General features: G+C 54.8%; 5 protein-coding genes across 5 annotated transcripts; 3 read left to right on the top strand and 2 right to left on the bottom strand.

The window, feature by feature from the left end:
* Nucleotides 1–3,411: 3,411 nt before the first annotated feature.
* Nucleotides 3,412–5,273, top strand: J4E85_002592 (uncharacterized protein; the record flags this gene model as incomplete). The annotated part of the gene is made up of 2 exons (XM_051466870.1): nt 3,412–3,819; nt 3,870–5,273. 2 exons carry the CDS (start codon nt 3,412–3,414, stop codon nt 5,271–5,273), a joined length of 1,812 nt encoding a protein of 603 aa, XP_051329725.1.
* Nucleotides 5,274–6,405: 1,132 nt separating this feature from the next.
* On the top strand, nt 6,406–7,632 carry J4E85_002591 (uncharacterized protein; the record flags this gene model as incomplete). Its single annotated transcript, XM_051466869.1, has 1 exon — nt 6,406–7,632. One exon carries the CDS (start codon nt 6,406–6,408, stop codon nt 7,630–7,632), a length of 1,227 nt encoding a protein of 408 aa, XP_051329724.1.
* Nucleotides 7,633–7,732: 100 nt separating this feature from the next.
* Nucleotides 7,733–9,642, bottom strand: J4E85_002590 (uncharacterized protein; the record flags this gene model as incomplete). Its single annotated transcript, XM_051466868.1, has 3 exons — nt 7,733–9,069; nt 9,126–9,398; nt 9,486–9,642. 3 exons carry the CDS (start codon nt 9,640–9,642, stop codon nt 7,733–7,735), a joined length of 1,767 nt encoding a protein of 588 aa, XP_051329723.1.
* A 2,012-nt stretch (nt 9,643–11,654) lies between these two features.
* J4E85_002589 (uncharacterized protein) lies at nt 11,655–13,369 on the top strand (the record flags this gene model as incomplete). The annotated part of the gene is made up of 2 exons (XM_051466867.1): nt 11,655–11,801; nt 11,954–13,369. 2 exons carry the CDS (start codon nt 11,655–11,657, stop codon nt 13,367–13,369), a joined length of 1,563 nt encoding a protein of 520 aa, XP_051329722.1.
* Nucleotides 13,370–14,010: 641 nt separating this feature from the next.
* Nucleotides 14,011–15,873, bottom strand: J4E85_002588 (uncharacterized protein; the record flags this gene model as incomplete). The annotated part of the gene is made up of 1 exon (XM_051466866.1): nt 14,011–15,873. One exon carries the CDS (start codon nt 15,871–15,873, stop codon nt 14,011–14,013), a length of 1,863 nt encoding a protein of 620 aa, XP_051329721.1.
* Between the last annotated feature and the right edge of the window lie 896 nt (nt 15,874–16,769).

Genomic DNA, 16,769 nt, shown 5'->3' with positions numbered 1-16,769 from the left:
TACTTCTTTCAGCACAAGAGAGCGGGGAACTGGATATGGATCTGAGGACGCCGCAAGCCGTGTCGAAAGGCTAAACTCGACCCACTGGACTCGTGTGGCAAAGAGGTACAAGATCCTGAGTCGGCATAAGACTTGTTGCAGTGTGTGCGTCTATCGCGTTCTGCTTTTGCAGCTGGGCCGCTAAGGCCGGTCGCAGACCGGAATTAATGAGCCGTAGCCAAGCTGCATCCATCGCACTTCGTGATCGCGACCGTTCGGGCACAGGGTCGTGAGAGCATGGTAAAAAAAAGTCTGCCATATCGCGCGCCAGCCAAGGACTTGCGTGCTCAAGCTGGCGCCAACCATATATGCTGGTCTCGGCTGAGTGGTTTTCGCAGATGTCTTGTGGCCAGGTTGCTGCGCATGATGAAATGCACTAGAGGCACATCCATGGAGCTGCACTGCTCAGCAGGGTCAGTTGTTGAAAGGCAAACGATGGAGTCAATCGACGATAGATGATGCATGGTGTAATGTACGCGTGGTGGAAGCGCGGTACGTCTCAGCGCGCCATGGCCAAGCTAATAGATGTGCCGTGAATGGTATAGGCTAGGCAGGACGGTAACGAGTCGTTGGGGCTCGTATAATCGTGTAATGGTGAGGAAAGCGGTGCCGAGTATCGTCCGTCCTCTCCGTACTACGCCCCCCAGCCTTCCGTGGAAGGAGCTATTGCCCTTTCTGCGCCAAAATAGTCACCATTCATCTCCACACGACGGTCAGGACGCTCGGTCAGACGGGATCGCTGTCGAACGTGGATTCTGGACGTACTGACACTGCAGGCGATGATGCACAGCGGCGAAGTTAGTTTCGATAGAGCCATGACTATTGCAGCGCCGTGGAGGACTTTGGGCGGTCGTATCACGCGCATCAGCGAATCGCCAGCCGAGTCGTCCAGGCATCCCGAGCCTCCCGTTGGCATGGAGCAACGAAGGGGCGTGTTTGAGATGTCGCCCCTCACACCGACATCGTACCGATGCTATAGGAGTAGTTTGGCGGGCGGTGGAGGGCTAACCAGCATGTGGAATGCATCCATGCCGGGTGGTTGCAAGCAATCGCCATCCATGTGTTAATAGAGGTGATTACGTGGGCATCTTTTTTTGCAGAGAGTGACGACGGACCGAGCACGACCCACACCCCTGCTCATGTACTGTACGTATGACGGCGCTCGCTTTGCTAAGCTCCACCGTTCCAACAACAACCTCATTGCATTGCGAAGCAGGATCACCGGCGGCACAGACTCTGCTCAGTGCTATCGATAGATTACGGGCTGCGTATCCCTTGCTGCTCTGGCCATGTGTAATTCCGTCACGGTTTCACGGTTAGCGCTGCTGGCCAAGCAAGCGACTCGATAAGCAATCATGCTTCACGACGCCGGTGCTAGCTGGACGGGTCAGCAAAGGCAACCTTGGAACTGGACGCGGATTGCAAGATTTGCAAGACTTGCAACACAGGCGTCCGGGACAGGTGGATGCACCCAGCAAGCCGCAGGCCCCCGCAACAGCTATGGCCGGCCTGATGGACGCGCAAGGTGATGGAATGCAGCAACTGAGGCGCGCGCAATACCCGAAATCGTGTTTCGTCAGGGGCGTTGCAAAGGCGGTTCTGCAGTGCAGATTGCCTCAACTTGGAGTGCACGCAACACGTCGCCGGCCGGTCTCAATAACAACACTGTGTCTAGCGTCGGGGTGCCTCATACTTGCCATTCGCCGGAAGCATCGGAACCGAGGGCTGCAGCGGTCGGGCTCCACATGATTGGAAGTCATTCAGCAAAATCATCTGCAAAAAAAAAGAGGATTGCTGATCAGCAGCGCTCGCGCAAACTTCAGCATGGGAAGCTTCGCGTTGGACAGGGTTCGGGCTCGGATATAGAGCATGCTTAGGGAAAGGTAAGACGGCGATTTGGCTAACTAGGGCGGGCTGGCTGGGCGACTGGTTCGTGTCGCTTGCAGTCTGGCAGCACAGCGGCGCCGTCCAGTCTGCCACATTGAGTCTCGCCATTTGCTATGCGTGCGCTTGCAGCAGATGCTTTTTAGATGCCTGAGGGCGGCAAGCGGGCAGCAGGTGGTCAAACACGGCATGGGCGGGACGCTGCACGCGTATAGTGCCCTTCCAGACCGCCCAGGCTGGGGGTCGTCACTGGCGATTACCGGTCGTCTCATGGATCGTGATGGAGGTCTGCCGCTTACGGCAATTCCTGCTGCTGCTGGCAGCGTTTGGAGGTGCCGTCTGCGGCCACCATTCGTGGTGGGTGCTCCGCCTTGGCCGGTGCAGCTGGCCGCGATGCGCAAGGGATCTCACCATCTCTGATCAGTCGTCGTGTCTGAGACGGCAGCGCTCCGTGGAGGCAGCAGGCCTACCATGTAGGCTGCAGCGAGTTGATGAGGCCCACCAGCGCTATCGTTTCTTCGTTTGTGGCCGGATGGTGTCCCACTGTCGCAGTGCGCACTGGGCAAGGTCGTGTGTGGTGGGGGGAATCATGGCTGAAGCCCCTCTGGACGCGCACCATGCATCGCCTGAGGGGCCGCCGCCCAATCAGCGCGCGCGGGAGTGCTGAGGCTGTATCGCGCGGCGCAGCTGGTGCTGGGGTGGTTTGGCGCAGGGATGGATTATTCACGACGCTCGTGCTGGACTTGTTGTAGTAGCAGTAATTAGCCCGCGCGGCTTGGCTGCTAGTCGCGTCGGTCGCTCCTGCCCTCGCGGCGAACCCCCGGTCGCGGTTGCTTTGTGCTGGCGGCCGTGCGCCCCTAGCTCCTTCCAGGCGCGGTTGATGTCAGAGCGCGGCTTCTCCTTCTGGGTCCTGGATCAGCCTCTTGGGGCGTTCCTCCTACCCTGCTCGCTCCTGCCTGGAACCTTCCGAGCCTTCACGACTCCGTGTGTGTGAATTACCTATGTTTTATTCAAATCCAACGGCCCCAAGCCATGTCTGCCATGCCAGCGTGCGGGCCCCCGACAATCCGCCTCCCTACAGTCACAATCACTCACCACCATTACCCACACCCAACACCAAGCCGCTCCCGGTATAGCACCACACGGCCAGGACGCTCACCGGGCCTGACGTCTCTTTATTGTGTCCCTCTGCACTCTCCTTTGCCAAACCCTCTCCTCCTACAAGTCTAGTTGCAAGCGTCGTTGCCGTGTCCCGGATATAGCCTGGCTTTGATTGGCCTAGCTCCTGCTCCCGTCCACAGGCCAACCTCTCCGTCGTCGACATCCTCCTGCCAAACCAAGGTTGAGTGAAGAGGATAGCGTGCAAACAATAGTTGCTGGACATGACCGCCTGCTCACATTGACCTCGCCGCCTTTCACCACCTCACCTCACCTCACCGTCTCCGTCCTCTTGCCGTCCACATGCTCGAGCTACAGCTCCCTCGCCCAATGCCTCACGCCCTGCCGCGGGAGCCTCCCTTCAACCTGTATGCCACGGCACCTCGCAGCTCCTCCAAGCTCGACGCCACGATGCACCTTCCCTACCCCAGTCTCTCTCACAGCTATGAGCAAGCCCCCCGAGCTCCCCTCACACCTCCAGAACTTCCCGGCTCAGCAGTGAGGGTGGTCTCACTACCGCCGAACCAAGGTGCAGGGCATCAGTACGGCTACCAACTGCCTGCAATCGGCAACTCCAGATCAGCAGCAGCTCCAAGAAGTCCCAGTCCGCCAAGGCAACAACCACAGGCACAAGAGATGGCTCAGACACCGAGGAAGAAGTACACCATATCTCCAAACCTCAAGATTCCACCGACCATCAGCACGCCACAAGAAGGTCTTCCCCAATTAGCAGCAGAGGTAATTCCAGGCCCCATCATCTCACCGGCAACCACTAACCATCTATCCAGGTGACGTGCCTCTTCTGGTTCGAGAGCTCGGCCACGCTCAAGCAAGTACTTGACACCGCCTCACCACGCCAGCCCATGCAGCCGCTCGTTCCCGACGCACATCCTACAACTGGTTTCAGGAAGTGGGTAGCAACCATCTTGACCACCACACAGGTTGCCCAAAATGTCATTCTCTTGGCACTGCTTTTCATCTACAGACTCAAGCAGACCAACCCCACAGTCAAGGGAAAACCTGGTAGCGAATACCGTCTACTGACTGTAGCGCTCATGCTCGGCAACAAGTTCCTCGACGACAACACGTACACGAACAAGACATGGGCCGAGGTCTCGGGTATTTCGGTACAGGAGGTGCACATCATGGAGGTCGAATTCCTCAGCAACATGCGATACAGTCTTTTCACATCAAAGGAGAAGTGGAACGAGTGGCACGGTATTCTGGGCAAGTTCGGAACCTTCTTCGATCGAGCATCCAAGATTCCGGCCTCCGGTGCTGTAAGCCCAGTCGGTCCTCAGAACATGCTAGGTCTCCCGCAGAACTTTGTTCCCTCACCACCAACCCAGCAGCAAACGTCACCACCGACTACGATGATGTACTCCCCGAGCCACATGGCGTTCTCCAATACCCCGCTTTTGCAACCACAGGCCACGTCGGCCACGGTATCCCCGATCGGCGCCCTTCCGGAACTCGGACCCATTCAACGCAAACGCAGCGCTGATTACAGTATCGAGCCCCCAATGAAGCGACAGGCCCATGGATTTGCACCTGGCCCCTACAGCAATGCACCTCCGATCCCGACCCTGCAGACGCCCGTCAATAGGTCATTCGAGCCACCACCATCCGTGAATCGCTTACCCCCTCTGCCAAGTCTTTCGATACCTCCACCCCAGCAGATGCCGCCGACCCAGATGAAGAACTGGTCAGACCTTCCGCTACCAGTTCCAGGTGGCCGCTCCATGGCCATGGTGTACCCTCCGCCCGTCCAATGGCAGCAACCGACTAGCACACCAACATCGTCGGCCCCACCGCCTTACGCCCACAACTACACGCCCTCTACCGATCAGTCTCGTCAGATCAGTCCTTACCCACAGTCTGCAGGTTCCTCTCCAGTAGGCGCCTTCCCGGCAACGGGCTCGAGACAGTTATCGCCATCCCATTTCCTTAATCAGCGCCAGTCTCCTTACCGACCGGTTCGTACCGTGCAGACACTACTTGTGCCTCCACCTCAGACGTCCATTCACAACCCTGCAAGGAACATCAGATACGACCAAATGCAGTATCAGCCTCTGGGTCAACCGATGACGGACCGTCGTTCTGGCCTCCTACCATACATGGACCGGAGTGCATGGCCTGAGACCAACCAGTTCAACCAACTTCCTGTTCCCCAACAACCTGTATTCAGGTGAACGGCCACTCATTACCTTCGTGTAACAACTTTACGAATTTTCTGGGCTTACATTGATTGCCCATCCTTTAGTCCAGAGGACATGATATTTGCTGCGTTCGAGCGTGCATTGCATTGGGTGGTACTTTCGGTCAGCATTTCATTGATCAATAGATTTGATCAACACTTTCTTTACATTACCACTGCATCAACAGGCGTTATTGTATATGTAGTCTTTTGCCTGATCGACACTTTATGTGTTCGTATTACAGGGCTTGATATGATGGCGTTCCGAGAGGCCGACTTGCGTAGGCTCGAGTCCAAGGATTATTGTGTGCGAAGCACCAATGCATTAGAATAGCAACCCCTCAAAGGGTGTATAATCCAAAATAAAGTACAATTACCTCACTCTTACATTAGACATTTCCCCCAGTGTAGTTCAGCGACATAACATCGGTAATCCCCTTCTCTTATTGTTTGTGTCACGGCTGCTGAACTGTGAGGGTACCTTGTCACTTGTGCAAGGCTTTAGATCCACGTAAATCCGTTGGGTTTGACTTGGTTATGCTTTAGAGGGCGTATGTTTATAAGTTTGATATGAGACAGTCTGAATGCACGTTCACATGATATCCTGGTACAAGCTGGTAAATGGGATCATGCTCAAGCTCGGTGCATGCGTCCGGGTACATATCCTTCCATGGATGTCTAAGTCTATTTGGTAGAAGGTTCTAAGACGAAGTACAAGTCTATGGCATGGAACCGATCAATTCACCAACAAAAGCTGTACAGGTTGGCGATCACTTGTTGTGTGGGGGATGTGAAGGAGGAAATGTGGAAGTAGTATTTTAGGAAGGCAAAACACGACGTCTAATTGAGCATTAAATTCATAGCAACGTAACCAGCGGATATGGGAGGGGATGATTGAGATATTATGTGTATGAAGAGGGCGCAAAGTGTTTGCAGTCGTTCGTAGACTTGTTCGCATGTGAGTGGATGCCTACGGAGTGATTCTGGGAAACTTGGTACAGTACGAAATGTGTCGTTCAGCCTTACGCGCGCCAAGCCGCTTGCAAGAGCCGCGGCAGCGCGTTCACGGTTCACTCCAGGTTTGCACATTTCCTCTATACTCCGTTCCACCTCTGCAAACCGTAAATATGCCGCCACCAAAATCCAAGAAACTCACCGCGCAACCCGTGCGAACACGCCAATTCGCCGGCAAACCCACAGCTGCACCTGAACCCGAAGAACGCTCGAGCTCGGAATCAGAGTCGGAGGAGGAACAGCCAAAGCCAAAACCTTTTGCGAAACCAAAGCCCGCGCCCATCGCATCGTCGTTTCCCAAATCGGCGCTCAAAGCAAAACTCGCATCGCGGCAGAAATCCGAGGCGGAGCGCAAGGCGCTAGAAGACGAGTTCGAAACAGAAAGCGAGGAAGAGGAGGGCGGCGAAGATGGCAGCGGGAGTGAAAGCGGCAGCGGCAGTGAAGAAGAGTCTTCTGAGGAGGAGTCAAGTAGCGAAGAAGAGGCGCCGAAGAAACTACTGCGCCCAGTGTTTCTGAAGAAGAACGAGCGGAACAAAGTCGCACCTGTCAAATCAGCAGAGGAGATAGCGGCAGAAGAGGAAGCGCGGCGGCAGGAGCAAAACAGAGCGCTTGTACAGGAGCAGGTCGAGCAGCGCATAGCGGAAAAGGCAGCGGGCAAGAAAGACTGGGACGACGACGTGGAAGACGCCGACATCAACGCCATCGACGACACAGACGGTGTAGACCCCGACGCCGAGTATGCCGCCTGGAAGCTGCGCGAGCTCAAGCGCATTAAGCGCGAACGTCTCGCGATCGAAGAAGCCGAAGCAGAGCGCGCAGAGATCGAGCGCCGCCGCAACTTATCCGTCGCCGAACGCGAAGCCGAAGACCGCGCCTTCATCGAAAAGCAACAAGAAGAAAAGGGCGACCGTGGGCAGATGCAGTACATGCAGAAGTACTTCCACAAGGGCGCCTTCTTCACAGACGAGCTCAAGGAACTGGGTGTGGATAGAAGGAACCTCATGAACGCGCGCTTCGAAGACGAGACGAATCGCGAGATTCTTCCCGAGTACATGCAGATCAGAGACATGACAAAACTGGGCAAAAAGGGTCGGACACGCTATAGGGATATGAAGACCGAAGATACCGGCAAATGGGGTGACTTCGGTGATGACCGGCCGCGGAGAGACAAGGGCGACTTCGGTGTCGACGAGAGATTCAGACCTGATGCTTATGGCGGAAGAGATCGGGATAGAGAGGGCCCTTCTGGCGCAAACGCGAAGCCACTTGGCGAGAGGAAGAGGTTCGGCGACGACCATGACCGGGACGGTAAGCGCCCGAAGATGGAAGAGAGGGCTTAAAGCGTGTGATCATTATCAGTTTGGCGTTGACAGCATTGGGCGGCGTACTAGCATCTACGGAACATGAATATCATACCCACCGACTTCAGTCGTCGGCTCATTACTCTTCACGAACCCTCTCGTACGTTCCCCGTCCCTGGGCATCTCCGTCTGCCATCGCGCGCGCATCCTCTCTCCCCTTTTCCACATCCAACCGCCACAGTAACGGTGCTGGCAATACCACCAGGACCGCCAGGAAGATGAAAGCCGGGCGTATCGTGGCCGCCTGGTCAACGATGAACCCGACAAGAGCTGGGCCGAATGCACTGCTACCTTTATCCGTAACAGCATACAGCGCAAAGAACGCTGCTTCACTGCCCTCAGGTATCAAAGGCGCGTAGACGGACCGCGCATAAGAAGATATACCACCCATGACTATCCCATGAATGACAGCAATGGGGTAGATCTCCCATGCTTTCTGCAGACCGATGAACCCCAAGCTCTTGAACATGGGTATGTATCCGAGTAAGCCATAGAGAGGGATGATCTCCATACCCGCTACACAACACAGTAGTACGGTCTTGGGCTGTAGTGCGAAGCGCCGTTGCACATGCGGCCATGCAAACGCGCCTACGATGCCAGATCCGATAGATGTGATGGACAGTAGCGCGATGGCAATGGTGCCCATGTGTAACTCAGTGCGTGCGAAGAGGACAGCCGTTCCAGAAATGGTCGCCACGGCATCTGACAACAGGAACCACGATATCAGGAAAAGGAGCGTCTGCCGTAGCTTTATGGCTCTCCGAAGTGTACCGTAGAAGCTGCGTAAGGAGAAGGATGTGTAGAATAGGAACGTCCTTATCCTCGACGATGACTTTCCTCCGGCAAAGCTCTGCGCAGTCTGTGTGGTTAGTGGTGGACCTGGTCTTGGACGTAGCCATAACAGTGTCGGGATGGAGAATATAGCCCACCACAAACCGACCATTAGCAGAATCATACGGATCGAGAGACTGGGCGACGTTTTCGACAGAGCCGTTTTGTTGAAGAGAACTATGATCAATATACTCAAGATCTGGACGAAGACAGCGGACATGTAGCCATATCCCACGCCTTTACTAGAGATCTGCGCGCTTCGTTCTAGATCTCGCTTCAGCCGATCTGGATCGAAGCGGGCGTGAGTAGAAGATGGTCCATTGGCCGGGTTCAAGGACTCCAGCTCGACATCCGAGGCGGAGTCGGAAGATGACGATTTCCCAAGCGTATTGTTATCTGGATGGTTGGCAACAAGTAGTGGTAAGAATGCGTTTAGCAAGACGAATGAACAGCCTAGACTCGCAACTCCGACGATGACTAGAATAGGAGCGAGGTAGTATAGTGATGGTGAAATGAAGATGAAAAGACAGCTGGCTAGTGAGCCCATGTACGATGTGAACATGAGCATCTTCTTCCGGTATGGGCCTTGGCAATATGTTAGTCCTTGTTAAAGATGTGAGATATTGACTACAACGACTTACCATGATCGGCGAAGGAACTGAAACATATCAAGACCACTGCTTGAAGTAATACAGCCGTAGAGAACGTGTACATGGCGAAACTACTCGTCGACATGTCCCTCCCCAGGTATCTCACCATGCATTGCTCAGAGTCTCCTCCGGCTTTCTGGTCAGCATCGTCGCGTATCCGGAGTTTTCCGGATGCGGTATGGTCGACACATGGCTTTGAGTGATCGGAGAAAAAGACGCCATTTTCTCGTGCGAGTTGCTCGAGGATGACTGGGAGGAAAGCGCCTTGAATCTGTAAGTAAGACGCGAAAATTGATACATGTGTATGGTGGTGATTGCGTGGGCTGGGTGGAAGAGAAGGCTATGACGTACCGACTGCGACTACAGCGAAGACTTCGGCTGCGATTGGGTACGCATACCAAGCCTTCAATTCGCGATCGGTAGTAGGGCTCGTGTCTTCGCCTTCGTATTTGATGCGCGGGCTGGATACGAGCGTGTCGTCATCGTCGAGGTCGTCATTAAAAGACATATTTGTTTGTTGTTAGGGTTTTCGAGAGGCGCATTTGGATAGAGCGCTGACTGTTTGACGATTCCGATGGGTGCCGGGCTCTTGCCGAGTGGGTCGCGGGTGGTGGGGCGGCTTCCAAGAACGAGGCGCATCATGCCAGGAGCCTCATTCTTCTTCTTCTGCGCTGGAAAGTCGCGTTTCGACAGGAACTTCTTTATTCTTTTGAAACACCTTACAAAAATGATAAAGCATATTCCGTTCAGTGTCAGGATAGGCCCATCTAGCTGGACGCCGTGTTTCAATGACGCATTGCATCATTGACTTTCTATTAGCGTCATGGAACCGGCTGCAAGCTTCACGCACAGAGCCTCTGGTTCCCAGAAGTATGCCGGTTGAGATGCATGTCTGACTGCTCAGTGGTCTTCTTACAAACATTAGATCTGATGCTTGACTATGGCAGTTACTTTGCGAAGCCGTCGAACGACTTCTGACACTCCACGAGGGAAGCGAAAGATCAATGCCGCACCTAAAACACGCAAGCCTTCAGCAAGGACGCCCACCCGGGTAGATACCGAAGACCACCCAGTCGTCATCTCAACGCCCCCCGGTTTTCCTTTTGAGCTCCAGCCTGCAAAGTATGGTCTCATTCAAGAGCGTGTATGCGACAGCTTGTATGCATTGGTAGTCCAAGCGATCCTATGGAACCAGACTCGGGGCCAAATGGCACGTCCAGTGCTCTTCAGTTTACTCGTAGCCTATCCATCGCCAAATGAGCTCTCCACCGCGTCTCTCGAAGATCTGACAACAATGTTGCAGCCCATAGGCCTCCACCGGATTCGAGCGGCCCGCCTTATAGCACTGGCTGAAGCCTGGCTTTCCGCTCCTCCATGTAAAGAGAGAAGGTACAGGAGGTTACATTACCCTGACCATGGATGTGGTGCAGATGTCAAGCCAGGAGAGATCTTAGGGCCTGAGGACGATAGAGAAGGCTGGGAGATTGCGCACCTGCCGGGCATGGGTGCGTATGCGCTTGACAGCTATCGCATCTTCTATCGCGACCGCCTGAGGGGCATCGAATCTACGAGCGGTGTTGAGCCCGAATGGAAAAGAGTTGTGCCGACCGACAAGGGTAAGTTCTGACTGTACGAAGTGCATATGAGACATATACTGACTTCGTACCCCTACCTCTGCAGAGCTGATACCATATTTGAAGTGGAGGTGGGAAGAAGAGCGTTGACGACTAAATCGCGCGAACAATACACTGTCTCTCCATTCGTACGGCCTGACAGGCCGCTATCAGACAATTTTGAGCGTACAGGAATGTTCGTATTTACCAGAAAAGCAATGCTAGCTCGCACAGTAAATCGTCGAGACGCTGTCATGTGCTTCGTCCTGGCGCGCGCGTTGACAAGTCGAAGCACCATTTCGGAATCCGAACAACAAATCACCACCACCGCTACCCCGCCAAAACGCTCTTGTAGTCATCTGGAAGTTCTGAGCGAGCCGAATCGAATTAGACATGCAAGCGTCACCTCTCTGACCACCAAAAGATTACTGGCGCATTAGTTGCTTTTCATGGTTGCTACAATGTAAGCTGTGCGACAGTAAAGAGCCTGTTAGGAAGCCATAAGCGACGTACGGGAAAACGTTGAATGCAAGGCGTACGCCCCAACTTTGGCCAGATCGGCTGCGGGTAAATGACGACCCTGCAAGATCTCTCATCCAAACGACAACGGCCGTAAGCATCGTTAACATACCTCGGCGTCGGCGCAGCAATGCTACCACGCGGCACAGAATGCGTTCACCTCGAATCGCTTCACGCACCAAAATAGAGAATCGGGGAAGTGACGATTATGAAGTGAATGGCATAAGAGGGGCGGGTGTATCGTCACTTCTGCGTTTGGTTATCCCGTGCTAGGACGCGCCTGACCTTTGTCCCCCTTCTACGTCGAGGCACGTAAACAGCAAACTCGCCTAGTTCACGCGACTACTTGCCCCACAACCTTCGTCGCGAACTACCCAGACACACCAACATGAACGTCGAGAAACCCTCCAGTACGCCAATGGCTCTAGAACCCCTCAACATCACCGACGATGAAGAAAAGCGGGCTCAGTCGACTATTGGACCCGAGACCACCTCCAGTCCTACTACAGCGCCTGGAATTGCAACATGGAAGTTGGTGTGTTTGTATATCAGGTAAAGGTACCGCGAAAACCAGTATGATCAATTAGCTAATGCGCACCGCGTAGTATATGTATCGGCCTCTTCCTATCGTTCCTGGATACCTCAATCATCGCAACTGCTATATACACAATCGGGGTAGACTTCCAGTCCTTATCCAAGGTGAATTGGATTGCATTGTCCTACACACTCGCCTACATTGGCTGCACCGCCATCTTCGCAAGCCTCTCCGATGTCATCGGTCGCCGCAACGCCTACCTCGCCGCCTATGTCATCTTTCTCGCCTTTTCAGTCGGCTGTGGCTTCGCTCAATCCCTCGAACAGCTCATTGCTATGCGTGCGCTACAGGGAGTCGGTGGCTCGGGCTTGTATTCAGTGGGCTTCGTTATCTTGGGCGAGATCAGTCCGCCGCGCGTGATTGGTATGCTGGGCGCAATGGCAGGAGCCATTATTGCGATGTCGGGCATCCTAGGGCCAGTGCTGGGCGGTGTCATTACGAGCTACACATCCTGGCGGTGGATTTTCTGGATCAACGCCCCGATTGGAATCATTCCGTTGATCCTTTTCGTACTGGTTTGGTCCAACGACGCCCTCATCCGCGGTGTCAGTCGTCGCAGATTCAAACAGGTCGACTTCTTGGGCTTCCTTCTCTTGGTCGCTGCTTCCGTGCCCTTTGTCATTGCGTTCCAGCAAGCCGGCATCCACGTCCTCATGAACAGCTCCATCTGGTCGTCTGCGCTCTTCGTTGCTCCGCTCATCGTTGGTGTGCTCTGCTTTGCCGCACTCTTCACTTGGGAGTGGTTTATTGCAAGACGTTGGCCTGACGCGATTGCTGCACTCTTCCCAATGCGACTAGCCAAGAACCGAGTTTACATGTCTGCACTCGCTACAACGTTGTTGATAGGCTTCCCCTACTTCGTCATCATATACTCGCTGCCAACGCGGTTCCAGGTCGTCAACGGAAAGAGTGCGCTTGGATCGGGTGTCGCTTTGCTGCCAATGCTTGGGTCCTCTGCCATCGGATCGACTCTCGCTGGTGCGGCGTCGAGTAAGAAGAATAACACGTTTGCGGTCAACGTCATTGGTGCTGCCCTCATGCTTATTGGAACCGCAACCTTGTCTACACTCGATAACACTTTCGCCCCCCAAGCTCGAGCCTATGGTCTACAGGTTTTCGTCGGCTTAGGCTTCGGGTTGACAGTCAGCAATTCGACTCTACTCGCTGGCATTGAATCGGAGCCACGCGACACCGCAGTCGCACAAGGCCTGATGGCGCAAGTGCGTGTGCTAGGGGGTAGTGTTGGTATTGCTGCGTCAACAGCTATCCTGGGCATCAAAGAGCGTCAAGAGCTTCTCGACTCGCTGATTGTAGAGGGCGCGCAGTTGGAGTCACTTGCTGAGTCTATGCGGACCCTTCCTCCCAACAAAGTTTTCGCTATTCGCCAGACATACTCAGATGCTTTCAACGAGACACTTGTGGCTTGCGCAGTTATCAGTGGTGTGGCCCTCCTGGCGACGCTCGCAGCGTGGCGGAAACATCCCACGGCTATGAGAAATAGAACATAGCATTTGGTCCGATGATGGGAGGTTTGCGCGCCCGGCATGAACTTTGGGAAGGACTGAGGCTAGCTATCAGTCACAGCAGGAAGGGCTCTGTCCCTGCCGGACCAACCAGGGCTCTGTCTGTAGGGCCAGCTACTCAATTAGGAAATCTTTTCAAGAACCGTGGATTGCGGTGGGGAGGGCACTGTGGGTCGCTGCTCCTGTGGAACGAGACTTGATTGGCTCGACAGGGCCAGATACCCGATTAGGAAGGTTCTGCAAAGACTGTTGATCGCCGCGGGGAGGGCTCTGTGGGTCTGCTGTCCCTGTGGGCGGGAAGCTGATTGGCCAGGTAGGGCTAGCTACCTGATTGGGAAGGTTCTGCAGCATCTGTAGATCGCGGCAGTCTTGGCAGATAGGGCCAGGATCGGCCCTGTGCAGCCTATCAGAGTCCTCCAGGCAGGGCCGTCTACACGTCCCAGCCTCCTCTCTTCTCTCACGGCATCAAGCTTGGAGCAACCGGTGCAGCACCACCATGATAGTAAAACAATATGTGTATTTTGCAATCTACATCAACCTCTGATACTATTGTGCCATACAGGAAAGGACTGAAGTTCTGAACTAACGAGAACGTTCCCAAACTTCACGCACTCACATGTCTCCATCTAGGGCTCCACATCCATCATAGGAACCTGATCCCCGTTCTTCGCCTCCGCCAACCCCTTCCTCTTCCTAGGCGGTTCCTCCGGCACCGGGTTTTGATCCTGCGGCGGCTGCGGCATCTGCGGCACCATAGGCTGCAAGTTCGGCGGCGTAGGCTTGAGTCCATTGGCGAAGATCTCATTCGCAATCTCCATCCCCAGAGGCACACCACCGATGGGGTAGTCACCCTCGATACCCTGCCTCGTACCCCTAGTCTTGTACCTGATATCCTCTGGGTTCTTGAACAGAGCCGTGCCCGCGTCATCGACGGCGTAGATATCTTTCTTCGTGGTAGGCACCAGGATGTCCTTTGCGGCCGCGGCGTCGAAGCGCCAGTGCACACCGAGGAAGATGCGCGAGATGGCGTTTTCAAACATCATCTCCCAGCAGGAAGAGAACTGGCGCGGGACACGCGTGCGCACGGTACCGGGTTGGTCGGTGATCTCGCGTTCGAGCATGTAGGGTTGGCGGAGATCGCGGCTGATGCCGTTGAGTTCGTCGGATACAAAGTCGATGGCGATGTTGTCCGGCGCGTCGTCCTGCCAGCTTCCGATGCGGCCGTTGTAGTATCTGCGCACCATCTGGAAGGCGGCACCGCCGAAGGTGGCGTGTCCAGAGGGGTAGGCGGGGAAAGGCGGCTTGAAGGGAAGGGCATCTGAGTTTGTAGCTGGGGCGCCAAGGGTAAGCCAGAACGGGTCGCCACGGTCTACACGCGTAGGGTCACGAAGAATGTCGTCGCGGACACCGGAGAGCGGGCGCCAGAACTCGAATTCCCATTTCTCCTTCCAGGAGAAGACGCCTGCGTCGGCCAAGGCTACGTTGACCAGCGCGAGGAGACGAGCAAAGTCAGCGTTGTTGGCTTCGCTGGTCAGGGACTGGGAATCCTTCTTGTATCGAACTGCAATCTTGCGGACGATCTGGTTGTACAGTCTGGGTGGAGTGCCGATCAACTTTGAGCCGTCGTAGGCCCACGTCATACCTTGGACGGTCTGGTGAGGAGTGCGCTTGGTGGAGTTGAGGGCAGGTGCTCCACCCATGGTATAGACTTCACGAAGAGCATCATCGTATTCCGCCTGCTCGTCAGACATGGAGCGGATGGCTGGTGGGTCAGCAAGGATGTGCTCGCTCTGAGTCGCGAAGCGCTTGGCCCTCGTGCCATAGAAGGGACCGTGGTACTGGCGTCTGGGGACCTTTGGACCATTGGGGTCGTTGGCATCCTGGGGGACGAGGTCAACGGGGTGGGTGGGCTCATCGTCGAACTTGTAAGGACCGACGGTGGGATGATAGCCTTGTTGACTGGCACCTTCTGGGTGGAAAAGTAGGTCGAAGAATTTCATAGCTACTGCCTTACCGAAGGTGAAACTGGGGGAAGCCGGATCGACGCCCCCTGGAGCGTTGGTAATCGACTGCTGGATGATGTACTCGAGCTGATCGTAGGTGCTGTTGGCAATGGAAGCGGGAACAGGGGTCACAGCAGGCCTCATGTACAGCATGGACAGCATCGTGAAAGCTGCTCCTGCTACCGCCTGCTGAGCATTGTCTGCGCCAGCTGGATCGGGCAGGCGGTACTTCTCGTCTTCGGCGTCAAGGGATAGGAAAGTCTTGAAGTCGGAAGAAGGCTTGATGACGAAGTAGGTGTCGTGTACAGCTAGCTGGAGCATGCCTAGAGCTCTGGCGGAGATTGGGGGTCCAGTTTGGGGGCCATCGAAGGTGTGTGTAACGCGGTTCAGATCCAAGCCGACATGGTTCCAGTAGAGGATGTAGTTCTGGTTGTCTGCCTCGTCTTCAACCTGCTGTGGAAGCTTAACGGGAATGAAGCTCGCCATGATGAATATGTTGGTGTGGGAGGATATGGGAATTGGGGAAGTTGTAGTTATGATGAATGTGACATGAGCCCTGATACTTTATACCCAACGACCCCAGGCCCCCTCATCGCCCGCGAGATCTGTCCATACCTGGGTTGTTTTCTTCTTCTCCCAAAATAACCCAGCTGACCATCAGGTGAACGCCTTCCACGATAGGAACCTGGCCACATTCAGGCAGACGAGAAGGCAGACTCTGAGCCACGCCGTTACAAACCGATGCGAAGGACCATTGTCGTGGAGTAGAGATACTGCCAAGAGTCAATGAAGTTCTCGCGCCATGCAGCCACTGGCGGGAGGATTACACTTGGCGCGAACTACTTGTGACGAGTGAAATTGCTTACCGACGCGCTGCGGAGAGGCTGAGTTTGGCTGCTGTGAGCGGTTGGTGGTCAGATCTGACGTACATTTCAGCTGACAAGGGGGTCCGTGATCCAGCCTCTCAATTCTCTCAGCCAATGCATTCATGTTACGAAGCTTAACATCGCCATAGGTATTGCTAAGCAGTATATATCCCAGAGTGTATGCTGTGACTCTGGTGCCTGTTGACGTATCATTGGGCTATGGCATATGCGAGGGAAGCCTCCGGTGGCAGTGTTTTGGACCCGAACTCGATGCGAATGCTGTCCAACAGCAATACTGTTCATATGGGAACCTGGCTGACGGAATCTAATGAACCTCAACCCTGGGGACTTCCTGTGATCGTTAGTCGCAGCTGGGTTGACTGCTGGCGGTAGGGCTGAGGGAAGGTTGCTTGGCACAGTCAAACACCTCGGATTGATGAACGTGATCACCCAGCGGAAAAGATTGTTTAACGCCATGTGGCTGAAGAAAATGTACCAATAGAGGATATCGCAATG

The sequence above is a fragment of the Alternaria conjuncta genome (assembly GCF_024043145.1).
Source record: "Alternaria conjuncta strain BMP 0040 chromosome Unknown scaffold_3, whole genome shotgun sequence".
NCBI lineage: Eukaryota > Fungi > Ascomycota > Dothideomycetes > Pleosporales > Pleosporaceae > Alternaria > Alternaria conjuncta.
The sequence above is the reverse complement of the archived record's forward strand: the minus strand, read 5'-3'. Positions and strand labels throughout refer to the sequence as shown.